The following is a 13,721-nucleotide window of genomic DNA, read 5'->3' as shown; positions in this document are numbered from 1 at the left end:
GCAGCCAATAAATAAATAAATAAAACAGGAACTGAGACATGCAAGGGAGGCAGGGAATGTCACTGTTTTATAGACAGTGGTCAAGCAAAGCACGCTAAGGTGATATGTGGGTAAACATATGAAGTCAAGGAGCCAGCCATAAGGACCTCTGGGGGTAGGGCCTTCCAGGCAGAGGAAACACAAATACAAATGCCCTCTGGTGGAAATATATCTACTGTGTCCAAGGAATAGCAAGGAAGAAGAAAACTTTGTGTAGCTCCAGTGTGGCTGGAGCAGAGAGAGCAAAAACAAGAGTGGTAGATGAAGTTGAAGACAAGGAGGAAGAAGGGGGGGAAAGCTGTATCATACAAGGCTTTGCTGATCATTGAAAGGACTTTGGCTCTGAGTCAGGGTGAGATGGAGAGCCATTCCACCGGAGAGTATTGGACAGAAGGGAGTCAGTTTTGACTTGCATTTTCATAGGATCATCTAGATGTTCTGTTAAGACTATATTTTAACAAGGCAAGAACAGAACCCAGGGAGCTATTGCAATAATCCAAGTGAGACATGAAATAATGGTGTTTGAATCACAGTAGTAGTGGTAGTGAAGAGAGGAGAGTGAAAGGTGATAGGCTCCTGGATGTATTCTGAAGGCACTGGCCTCACTACACAGGGCTGTGTGTGCGCGAGTGGTGCAGCAAGCCTGAAAGGGGGTGGGAGCCAGATTACAAAGCCCTTTGTATACCAAGTGAAGAAGTTCGGATTTCATCTTCAGGTAGTGAGCTGTCACTTACTCATTTTTAAGTAAAAGAGTCATATATCATATTTTATTTGAGAAAGCTAATCAAAGTTGAGAATGGAATTGAAGGGGCCATGCTGGAGGCAGGGAGATCTGCTAGGAGACTTCTGTCACTATCCAGATAAGAGAGGATGAAGAATTTAATAGACAAAAAAAAAAAAAAGAATTTAACAGAAACAAAGCTATCTAGCTATCACAGTGGAGAGGGGGGAATGGTCATGTATTAGTTTTCTATTGCTCTATAACAAATTGTCATGAACTTAGTGGTTTAAAACGGCACACATCTATTGTTCCACATTTTCTGTGGGTCAGGAATCCAGGCATGCCTTAGGTGGGTCCTCTGCTCAGGGCTTCACAAGGCTGCAATCCAGGCGATGGCTGGGCTGTGTTCTATGGAAACTTGACTGGGGAAGAGTCCTCCTCCAAGTTCACTCAGGTTGATGGAAGAATTCATTTCCTTGTGTCTGTAGGACTGAAGGCCCTGGCTTCTTGCTGGTTCCTGGCTGGACGCTGCCCTCAGTTCCTAGAGGCCTCCCATAGTTCCTTGTCACGTAGGACCAATTACTTCATCAAGCCAGCAAGGAGAATCTGAGAGTGAGTCTGTCAGCAAGATGGAGTCCCAGATAACATTAGGTAATCATGGGAGTAACCTTCCACCATCTTTGCCGTATTCTATTTCTTAGAAACAAGTCACAAGTTCCACTCACACTCAAGGAGAGAAAATTACACAGGGTATGAACATCAGAAAACGGATCATTGAGGGTCACCTTAAGATCTGCCCACCACATATAATAAAGAATGTGGAGGACACAGAATGGACAGGATCTAGGATGTGACAGGGTCATTGTATGTGAGCCTTGTGGCTTGTGGGATCTTAGTTCCCTGACCAGGGATCGAACCCACGTGCCCCCTGCCCTCGCAGTGGAAGCGCAGAGTCCTAACCACTGGACTGCCAGGGAATTCCCACTACCACATTTTTAAAATCAAAGTATTTTTTATTTTAATGAAATAGACAATAAACCTAGCCCCAGGTCCTTATTCTCCTTTTCCTAAAACAAACGAACAAACCAAAAAAAACAACAAACAAACTCTTGCAGTTCAAGCCATGTGTTATTTTGCTGAGCTAAAAGGAAGTTCCTGGACCTGTGTGAATTTCTGTGTTTCTAATGGACTCTTGCAAACCTGGGAGACTGAACACAGAAATGGTATACCTGAAGCAGTGTGAGTGGTTTCAGGTAAGAAAAATTATTTATAGAAAATGAAATCATCGAGGAATTCTCAGTGTTTATATATAATTTACACATTTAAAGCCATTTTAGAATTTATAGATGTTCTGTAAAGGAAGCATCTTAGTTTGACTGTGGTTAGAGATTCTTTATTTCAAGTTTGCCAAGGGGGTGTGGGAAGGGGTGGAAGTTGTGCAGAAACGGGAGGGGGGAGAGCAATACTCTGTGGAACTAATTACCCAAAGGAATTTATGACAATTGTACATGGATGGATGGATTCCATGATTAGGTTTATTAAGGTCACATAGTACGTGACTAGGATCCACCAAACAAGTTTAGGTGGTTAAAGTGGAAATATTTGGGGAAGTTAACATATAATTGTTTGAAAAGAATTAATTTGGAATGTCCCAGTTTCAAGTACACTGAATGACTACATTCCTTGTAGGCCTTTCCTGTCTCTACCTGTTGTCTGTGGAAGCCTGTGGTTGTCACTGAAGAGGCCTGTTTGACAGAGGTGGTTGTCCACTTCCTTTGCAAGGAGCTGCCCTGTGGGGACCCAGGAGAGCCCATCCACAAACCTGTCTTTAGCTGATTCTGTCCCGTAAAACTTTTTCAAAACAAATGGCAGAAAACCCAACCTGAAATCACTTAAGCTATAAAGGCTTACAGTGAAGGGTGGCTCTTGCCAATATCAGAAGCAGCTGGTTTAAGAGCTTAAACAAAGTCACAAGATTTGTTTTTTGGTGGCAAGAGCAACCAGACCTTGTATCACATCATCAAGTCTAGCAGGAAAGACTCTGTCCCCCCAAAGCCAAACAATCATCTTTATCTTGACTTTCATTGGGCTGGAAGGGGTCATACACCTCCCCTAAATTAATCACTATGATTAGGAGAATCCAATTCTCTGATTGGCTAAGATCCAACCTGTTTATGTAAATCAACTCTATCTAAAGGACATCATTTCCAAGGAAAGTTTGGGTATAGTTTTTACCAGAAGTAGGATGAGTGGATGTTGGGCAGTAAACACAGAAGAAAGTCCTCTTCACCCCATGAGAATGCTTTTTAACGGAGCCAGCAATTTATTTACACGGTAGCATGATTGCCAATGACATGGAAACCTTGATATCTGTGCAACTTGTACAGTTGTACAACTTACATCTTATTCTCCCCACCACACTACCCCACCACACTCACATACTTCATTTGACTGAAAGCTCTAGTTAGAAGAGGCTCAGAAATATTCTATTGCTTTGTGTGCAGGCAAAACCTCAGATCAATAAGTGTAGAAAGCCCATGTCATGTACATAAGGGGAGAGAAGTGCCTCCAGATACAACAATCCACTGGGTACCACCAATTAATTTATGCATTAGAGGTTTGAAGAACACTCTCCTTAAAGGAGAGAGAGATGTAAGGATATGTAGGACTGCTTGTAAGGGATCCTCAGTGTATTAGGCCTGAGAAGAGGAGTTCCATATTTGGATGGTAAGAGGAAGTGAATTAGCAATTTGGATGGGCACAGGAAGGGACAGTGCTGACTTGGAAAGATCTCTAGTGCTACTAGATGCTTCATTCAGTTGTTCAGGGTTTCACTAGCAATACTAATATAGTTAGTTGTTCAGGGTTTCACTAGCAATACTAATATAGTTAGATTGTTTGCTCATTGAGACTAGTTATTTTCCTTCTCTTGTGGTATTTTTCTTCTCTCATATTTGGCTTAAATACTATCTCATTCCACTACATTCCTCCCTCCATCCCTCCCCAGACCTTTTCACTGATGCCTGCCTGATAAAAGGCCCCACATCTGATATTAACCTAAAAGTTCCTTGATTCCTTAGAGTGAGCTATTCATTAACAGCACCTAAATTACTGGTTGTTAGGCAAATCTTCTAATTCTTTTCAATGTACGGATCTGCTCCGAGAGGCTTCTGTAAATCTACTGCAGAAATAAGTGAAGCTTTGTGCCAGTTGTTAGCCCTAAGCAGAAGTTTGAAAGAGGGAGGAGAAGTTACTCATTTGCTCGATTCAGCATGGTGAGTCCAGGGGAGGGAATCAAGTGTACCTCAGGCTTGACAAGCAGCTCAGGAAAACACGGCTGCTGCCTGCCGACAGGACAGAACCAGGCAGGGGCGACTGGGCTGCTTCTGAGCATGGTCGTGGGTTCCTGCCGAATTGCTCTAAAGATCAAGCATTTTTCCATCTATTTCCTATGATGGCCAGAGTTTCCTGTGCTAAGAGGTACGGCTGTCTTCTTTCCTGTCCTTTTGTTCAGCAAAAACAAAAGGTAATTAAAGTAAACGTCAGAAGCGGTACTGGGGCAAGGAGTGGGCTTCGGGACTGGGGCAGAGAAACTTCCAGCGGCTGTGGCTGATTATGCAGATAAAGTGCATTTGGGAGCTGTGTGTCTAGCCATGTATGCATGCTTTTCAGTTATTATGATAAAAAAAAAAAAGCAACCTCTCTGTGGGTTATTAAAACATGTCTCTAGGCCTCTGGAGCAGAAAACTGTGCTTCTAGATTCACAGAATGTGCATTTTTGTTTTACTCCATAATAGTCTAGGCTCATTTCTATTTCATACTTTCGTTTACCTCAAGAAACATTTTGCAACCAGCAAAGAAACTGGCTCTGCCTATGATTTTCAAAGAAAATTCAGTGGCATCATTACAATCACTGGGTAGGACAGTCACCATTATTGTTTGTTGTTGCTGTCATTTTTTTCCCTTGATGTTTCAGATACCTTACAAATCATAACTGAATCTAGCCACTTGTTTTTCAAATACATATTTAAATTGCTATAGTACTCAACTGCTGAATTCCATGACATTTATATATGTTTTCAATTTAAAGACTAGAAAAAAAAAATACTTAGGGCATTATTTGAATTGGTCATGCAGTTGTTTAATATATGAAATTTAAATGTAAATAAAGATACATTTAACATTGAATTTTCCTTGTAATTTGCAACTCTGGATATGTTCTCTGGAAAAGCAAACCCAGAAAATTGGAATTAAAATTTTTTTGGTGAGATTTGTATCAATTCCAGAGCAAACGTGTCTTGTGAAGTCAAAATTTACAAATGAAAATTGATACACCTTGAAATCATTCTGACAGATCACAAATTCTTGGTTTAGAAAGTTTGCTAGATGTTTCGTTCATTCCTGATGAAATGTTTCCTATCTATTTGTGTTCTCATAAGTTGCAATACATTTTCAAAATTAAGTAGAATTTTTTGAGCTCTTGCCTAAACAGGTCACCAAACCTATTTTTTGTATGCGCCTATGATAACAAGGCTGCTACAAACTTAGACTGTATGAGTTCTAGCAAAAACACCAAGGGTTGAGTCCTTTAGCATCATTTGGAATAACCCAGCCTCAAAGGCTTTCAGTAGAAGTGAAGTGTAGCAACATGTCACAGCAGAGGGAGCCAAGAGACGCCCAGGGAACAATAGACATCTTGTGGGAAGGGCTGAAATGTATGCGGCCCATTCCCATGGGAACGCCTGTAGTTCTTTCACACTGTGTGAAAAAGATGCTCCTTGAAAAGGATCTTTAATCCTTTCTTTCAAGGGAAAATCTGAGAACTTTATTGAAAGTTTCTAGAACCCAAATGGGTCTAAGTTAGTCACTGGGCATTTTAAACACAGGTGAATAAAATGAGAATTTTTTGATGCACAGTAGTGTTGTCCAAAGCATAATGTAAATAAATATTGCTGTTCTAGAATTGTCTGAAGTGAAGAAACCAGAGAATATCCTAACCTGGAGTTGGAAGCTAGAGGCTCATTTCTTCAGAATAATTTGGCTTCCTGAGATAGTTACGTTTATTGAAATCCCCCCAAAAGTGGTATCCCAATAGCTGGGCGATTAAGTCCTCTGGTTCAAGTGTGTTTTCGTTTAGCAGAATCTACTGATGCATAATAGAGTAAACCAGCAATGTCTTATTAGCCCCCATTCAGCGTAGGTCACCTTGAAAAGTCATAAAGAACTTTTCCCTCTGGTGCCCTGGAGGGTATAATACCCTCCCTCCTTCCTAATAAACATGGGAGTGAGCGTGACACTTAAGTAGAAAGCTCAGGTATTTGGATTACCTGGCCACAAAAAGTCTGAGATACATTGTATTTCAGTCCATATCCACTCTGTAAAAAAATTCACTGTTACTGTTTGGCCATGGTGGGGACAGCATCACAGTAAAGCTGTCTCTCCAAGAGAACAAGGCAAGTTTGCCAAGAAATCAACAGGGACACATACAAGATAGTGTATGACCTGCCCAGATATAAGACGGGGGGAGAGTACAGCTAGGATATAAATATGACACAAATGGGGAAGACCTAGGCATCTTTAACGCTGTGAATTCAATGTCAGGTAGCAGTACAGTCATCGTTAGCATTTACAAGGTATGGCACGCGGACGTGTAAACAGGAGAATGACCTACAAGAATAATGATATTATTAAGGATATGATTGCTGTCACTCTTCGTGTGGTTGCCGTACGCCAGATCTGTGTGAAATGCTTTACATAATCTCTTTAAACCTCCCAACAACCCACATCACCATCCTCAGGTGTAAATAAGGAACCCGAGGCTCAGGGAGGTTGATTAATCTGCCCAGGTTTATACTGCAGGTAACGGCAGAGCTGAGCCCAGATGTGTCCAGGTCCCCCTGCACTTACCACTCTGCTCTTCTTACTGGGTCCCCATACTCTGTCCAATTCTGGACCCTAAGCTCATTTAAAAATGAAAGAAAATTGAATAAAAACTAGTGATAAGTACCGTGAATAATGAATAGAGGATGAAGAAGAGGGAAGACTAAAGAAATATAGTCTATTCCATTAAAAGGAAATAGAGTACAGCTACTGTATCAGAAAATTATCAGTGAGAGAATACACCTTCTCACAGATGACTAGGTTCTCTATTTTTTTTTTTTTTTTTTTGCGGTACGTGGGCCTCTCACTGTTGTGGCCTCTCCCGTTGCGGAGCACAGGCTCTGGATGCGCAGGCTCAGCGGCCATGGCTCATGGGCCTAGCTGCTCCGCGGCATGTGGGATCTTCCTGGACCGGGGCGCGAACCCACGTCCCCTGCATCGGCAGGTGGACTCTCAACCACTGCGCCACCAGGGAAGCCCTAGGTTCTCTATTTTTATAAAGTAAACTCTTTAAGGGGACAGTCCTCCACATGTGGATGGCGTAAAAATAGACTGACCACCAAGTGTTTAGGAAGATTTAAGAGGTTATTCTCCTGAAGCATATGACCTGGTTCAGTGGCAGGTGTGTGGCCACCCTGAGCACACACCTTTACGGGGTAGCACCACTGGGGAGACACCTGCAGTGTTCACATCTTGGTGATCGTGCAGATGAATTTATCTGCAGCACAACTTTTTGTGCACTTTGTCAGCAGATAGGTGAATCCATGGGACGAGCAGACCTACTATAGGAACAGACAAGCTAGGGGTAGAGAATAATATGGTTTAAAACATGTTTTAAAGATGTGTCACTAACTTTTGAAACAGTAAGGAAGGGTTTAGGTACCTTTTTCTCCTCTGCAGTATCAACAGATGAAGCAGATAAACATTTTCTCTGAGTATTGCTGCAATATTTAAAGTACCAATCTAAGTCTGATCCAAGAATCTCCCAGCAAATAAAGTGGGAAAAAACAGGGTATGCATCTTTGTTGGGTGAGTTTGTTCTCTTTATTAGCAACTTCCTGCATCCTGAAACTTTCAACAATGTTGATCTAGAGGCAGAGCAAAAGTATGACTTCTTTAGGAGCTGTGACTCTTCCTGAACAAACTCTCAGTGTTTCAAACTCTGTACGTGAAATCTCGAGGGCGAGGGAAGTGTTAATTAAGCTGCAATTCTCCTCCCTTCCGGGGAGGGGAGGGAGGTGGATGTTGAGAAATGGCTCCGATAGCCGTCCCATTCACCTGCTTGAGTTCCTATTGAAACCGTGTTATCTGCGTGGCTTTTTTTTTTTTTCCCCCTCCATTCTTCTCAGGGAAAGTATAGATTTTCATGAACACAGGCAGTTTTGTTTTCGCTGTTAAAAACAACTCCACTTTACTGGAGCAGGCTTTCTGTTTCACCCCAGGAAACAGAGCGTTTCACTCAGAGGTAACTCTCCACTGGGTGAGGCGCAGCCTGTCACCTGACCAGCTCCAGAGCTGCCAGTGGCATTCCTAGAATTCTTGAACCCGGCACCGCAATGAACAACTTCAGGTTCACTGAGCTGAGTAGATTCCACTCCCTGTGCCCTTGGAGTCCGCTGCCCGAGTCTCCCACCCAGTCTCAAAATAGACCGTTGAGTAGCAGCAAGTGCGCCTTTGAGGAGTAGCACGCAGGTAAAGCGCGTTTGGGGGGGACAGCTGGGACTCCCCGAAATGTGTTGTGCATGGTTCAGAATAATTTCTCTTTTTGGGGTGTCTGTTTCTCCATACAGAAACCCGACTTGTCAGTCAACATCTGCTTAAAAAATATAGACTGAATAATGAGAACCTGGGCGTCAGATTAGGGAATGAAATTAGGAGGGCCAAAGGCGGGGATGAAAAGGAATTTTATAAGCCAGTTTTTGTAACATAGAAAGTAGAAGATTTGGAGGCTGACCTACTTGGATGTGAATCTTGGCTCTGTGTGTAACCTGGGGCATGATGTTTAACCTCACCAGTCCTGTTTCCTCTTCGGTAATCATATCTACCTGCAGGGTTGATGGGAGAACTGAGAAGAAAGTGTCTAGTGAAGAACTTGGTACATAGGAAGTATCCTAGTGTGTGTACATACGTGTGCTTGTGTGTGTACGGTGGATGCATATGTACACCTACATATAGGCCACAGGACTATGACATTCATAAAAGCACGAAGTTTCTCAGAAGATGAGGTAAAATTTGATCCGGCTCTAACCTTCTGGGCTGTTGCAAACAGAGCAGCAAGAGAAGCCAGACACCTGAGCAAAACATTGACCGGAGCTGCTGAAAAATAAATAACATGCCCTGTTGATTCTTATCCAGGAAAGGGAGGACTGGATAAGGATGCAGGGTGCTCTTTAAATGAGGACAGATGGAAGGGAGGCGCTCAATAATTACCATGCACAGTCATGTATGTACCTACACACAGTCCTGAGAGGGGCTTTGTCCTGGGAGACCAACTGCTTTCAATCCTGACTCTGCAACTTACTCTCCAGGTCCCCCTGGACTGCTTGTTTTCCTCTCTGGACATCAGTTTCTCATTGCATGGAATTGTTGTGAGAATTCAGTGACTTGTTATGTGGGAAACTCTCAAGAGTAGTGCCTGACACATGGTAAACACCCACTAAACATCAGCTGGTGGTGTCATTATTTTACAAAGTGCTCTTTTGTGTGTTATCTGCTTTGATCTTCAAAACAACCTGATGAGGTAGATGAGGTGTGCCTTACACACGTTTTGCAGATGAGAAAACTGAGGCTTGGGGAAGGGCAGAGCATGAACCAAAGGCCCCATGACCACTGACTGGCTGGGCTGGAACTTGAATCTGGGGCCCCAGACAAGCAGGTGGCTTAGTATGTACTCAGCACACATGCACTGAATGAAACCTGAAAGTTCTGGCTAAACACCATTTCCTCCACAGACCCATTCCTTGTCATCTTGCCCTAGGAGAGATCTCTCTCTCCCTCGTACTTCCCCAAACTTCCTTTTGTAGTACCTCGGCGACTTTTCTCTGGGTCATCCTTGTAATGTAGAATGTTTGGTACAAGTCTCCTCTCTCCCTCCTCCACCCCTGGATGTGTGAAAGTTTTCATGTATGGCTATGTGTTGAATAACAATGTTGCACATGGTGGACACACAAGAGTAACAGCTGCAGTTGGAAGCATGAACGTGGGACTCCACACCAGGTGTCACTGCAAGTGTGAAAAGAAAAGAAGGAGCCCAGGAGAACCCTGTGGGTGCCCCTCTCCCCCAGCATGTATTTCTGCTCCTTCTCGAGTTCCAGCTTGAGAAGCTCTGCCATGTCTGGGGCAGCTCAATCTGCTTCCAGAAGTGCCTGATAGTGACCAACAAGCTGACTGGTCAAGGTGAAGTAATTTCCATCCAATACCTTATTTTCCTGAATATTATTTCACAGAGACTCTGCCATTGCAAATACCTGAGTGGGAGAGGGCGAGGGGAGCAGGGGAAAATTCAGGAAAACACTGCCCTAATTTTTCTTGTAGATATTGTAATTCACCCCTCCACATTTGCCAGGATGCAAAGGTCCTTTGTAGGATCCTCACTCTCCTCTCTCCCCATCCCCTGAAACCTTCCCCACCCCTCTCATTCTTTTCTCATCCTCTAAGCCTCTCTTCCTTGTGACTCTCCTGCTCTCTGGTTGGCCTGAATGCCAGGGTGTAGATGGACAAGGATGCAGGGTCAGTGTAGGAGGCAAGAGGAATTCATCTTCTTGCTTTATGACCCTACCCATATCTTCACCCTCAAATGTTACTAATGAGGTTTCTACTCCTAATGGTAGCTTCACGTGGAGTCTTACGTGTCATCATCAGTCCACAGCAGTTATCGACTGGGAGCCCAGCACTGGAGTCTCTGGGTCCAAATCCCAGCTCTCTAATCTACTAGCTATGTGGCTTAGACAAGTTATTTAATGCCTTGCGTTCCTCACCTGTAAAATAGGAATGAAATAGCCTCATACAGTTGTTATGAGGATTAAACGAGTTAATGTTTACAAAGCATCCAGGATCTGGCATATAGACAAGCATATGTAAGTATTGGGCGTCATTTTTCTAAAGCTGGTAGGTAGTGCAAAAGCTGCATGTAGGCAATACTACCCTTGACATCTCTTCACTGGCCTGTGAATTGCACCATTTGGAATACTACAGATCGCTTCTTCAGTTAGGTGCCTGATGATGGATTTGGCTTGTGTTCAGAGAGCATGTTGTATGGAGAGTATGTAACTTTAAAAGTGCTTTCAGCACAGAGAGGTGCTGCCACAGTGATAGCTCACGGGGGGACACCCAAGGGAGCAGCAGACTTTCCCTTTTCACACTCATTCTGGGGAACACATTCAGACTGAAATGCTGGGCAGAATCGCTTATGTTACATAAACTGCTTATGTTACATAAATCAGTCTCAGCTCTCACTCTTGGAACAAGTGGCTGCATTTGTAAGTTACCTGTATGTATGAGGTGACTCCACTCTAATGTAAACTTGGGGGGAACCCACTGGCCTGAGAACAGGAGAAGAGCACTGCCACAGCTACTGTGAGGCCTCAAAGAAGTCTTAAACCTCCCTGGTTATGAAATGATTGCTAAGGTCTCTACCAGTGCAAATGGTCTATGGTTTTATTAGGCCCAGAAAGGAGCTGATGAGAATAATCAGTTATTTAATTGGTACCATTGCCTTACTCTCTGTGGGCTGTTAATTAAGTAAGAACTACAATGGGACTTTATTATTTCAACTTTGGGAATAGAGGGAGGATTGCCCGATCCTAAAACCCTTCCCCTTTAGCCTTCATTGCAACGTTCTCACCTTCAAGCTCTGTGTTCAAGTTCACGCTCACGTTCTATAGAGATTTATCTGGTCTCATACTCCCAGGCAGAGTTCTTTATTTCATAGCCATTTGTTTAGAGAGTACATAAGAATAGGGCACCTTCTGGACTGAGGTTCAGGAAGCTCCTGTTGTCAATACAGCCAAGAAGCCCCGCCAAGGAGGTAAGTTAAGCATTGGTTTCCACGTCCAGGAAACAGGCAGTGGGTCTAAAAGGTGTTTCCTGTGTTCTATCTTCCTTTCATTGCCCTTTTCTGTTTGGTTCCCATGGGAATCTGTTTGGGGACAATCTGGCAAGTATTGGGCATATTTGTTGCTGGTCCACTTGTTTCCTTGTGGCAGGGAGAGAAGGACAGGATATGGAAAGGATATAGAAAGGGGAAAAGTAGGGGATTTAAGCTGCTTTTTGAGGCTCAAGTTAAATTCTGGAGAAATAGAATCATTTTTGACAGGACTTTTTGAGACAAAATAAGGAAAGAGTTCTTTTGAAGATCGTCAAGCCAGAATCTGTGATCCCATGCACATTTCCAAATGTCTTTGTTTTCCTCTCTCTCTTCTGGGCACCAAGTTCACATTCCGAGCTCTTGCCATCCTACTAAAGGCTATCTTGTGTCATTTGTTTCTCTTGCAGAGCGTGTCAAAGAAGACCTCAAAGTCTGGAGAAAAATGACCTTTCAAGGAATACGAAGTCTATGTCCTGCTACATGTTTTTGTCTCACTAGCCTCTGGTGACTGAGACACATGGTCCTGGGCCCGCAGACAGTCCATTGATTGTCAGACCCCTCAGCATGCATCAACTCTTCAGACTGGTCTTGGGACAAAAAGATCTTTCACGAGCCGGCGACCTCTTCTCCTTAGATGACTCTGAGATTGAAGACAGCCTGACAGAAGCCTTGGAGCAAATTAAAATCATTAGCTCGTCTTCAGTAAGTAAACTCGTTCTTAGACTAGACCCCTGAAATGACCTGTTCCGGAGCTAAATGACTGTACATATCCTGGGGAAAAAGATCTTTGCAGAGGAAAGAGGAAGGACCACTCATGTTGGTCTCTCTTAACCCTTCTCTGTGGTTTAGCTGGCATCTGAGAAATAATACCAGGGAAGTCTTTGACTTGGGGAGCACCCAGACCACCTTTTGCCCATTCACAGAGACCAGAACTCTGGAAATGGCAGACCAGAGTGGAATTCTCACAAAAGGCTGTCTAAAGGTTGTTTCTACATCCTTGAAATGACATGGAGAGGAGAGGGAGCAAATCTGGGGGAAAGCAGACTCACCGAGCTGCACAAGAGCAGCGCCTGAGATGGGGGTTAAATAATGAAAGAAGGCAAGGTGACACCTCCTGCCACACAGGTAATACGAGACCAGGACAGCTATCTCTCTGCTGCCAGAAGTGACAGTTGCCCAGGGCTTAATCACGCTGATTCTGTTTGCTTCTGTATAATCTCCATTTTTTGAACCTTTCCTTTGCTCCTTTTTCTACACGCCCCCCACCCACCCATTTAATTCAACTCACCCGTTATTAGCCCCCAGTATGATTAGACAAACTTAAAATCTCCATCAACCCTCCCATTCCTTCGCTTTTCTTCAGTGTCAAGATTATATATCCTGAAAGCACTTCTGAAAGAGAGCGTGTGTGGAGTGCCTGGCGTGGTCGGATGTTGACCTTCTTGACTGTGCTTGCAGGTTGGTCCCATTTCAAAGGCCAAGGCCACCAATTGTCCCCTCCCATCCTCCCAGCTCAACAGTGTTTTTGCCAACACTTGGCACAAACACCCACCAGGCAAAGGAAAGAGACAGGACTCCAGCCATAAAATACTGAATAGCAAATATGTACATATTTCAGAGATAACAGCTTTCTTCCATGTCATAACGAAAAGATGCTTAAAAGGCATAGCAACCAGTGCTGCTTCCTCCTCAAATCTGTCAGCACGTTCTCTTGTTGGCTGCCATTAACGTGCCAAGTTCGCCCAGTGACAAGTGAAGTCACTGCCCAAACACTATTTTTTCCTCAGGTAATGTCTTTGACAGCAATTACGTGTCCAGAAAATTAATCAACTTAGTCTGACTCAGAAAACAAAGTATTCCTGGTACATTTCCGCTTTCTGGGTAGGATTTGTGTGCTATTTCCAGCAGTCCCTTCCTTCATACTCCTCTGGAAATAAACTGGCTGAATGTGCTACTGATGTTATCTAATCTAATGGAAAATATGTGTATGTATAT

General features: G+C 43.5%; 1 protein-coding gene across 18 annotated transcripts in view; it reads left to right on the top strand.

Annotated features, from left to right (window-relative positions):
- VEPH1 (ventricular zone expressed PH domain containing 1) overlaps positions 1–13,721 on the top strand; it is a 713,106-nt gene that overhangs the window by 479,258 nt on the left and 220,127 nt on the right. For 16 of the 18 annotated variants that reach the window (XR_013828597.1, XM_079923356.1, XM_079923366.1 and 13 more), the window contains one exon: positions 12,134–12,428. Coding sequence is in view for 15 of the 18 variants with exons in the window: in XM_079923356.1 (XP_079779482.1) it covers positions 12,291–12,428 (138 nt within the window). In the remaining 3 variants the exon portion in view is untranslated. Of the gene's footprint in view, positions 1–12,133; positions 13,185–13,721 lie in introns of those variants that run through there. The other 2 variants (XM_079923358.1, XM_079923357.1) reach the window with 2 other exon arrangements.

This window comes from Stenella coeruleoalba (genome assembly GCF_951394435.1).
Source record: "Stenella coeruleoalba genome assembly, chromosome: 5".
NCBI lineage: Eukaryota > Metazoa > Chordata > Mammalia > Artiodactyla > Delphinidae > Stenella > Stenella coeruleoalba.
Note: the sequence above shows the minus strand (reverse complement) of the source record. Positions and strands in the feature narration are given on the sequence as shown.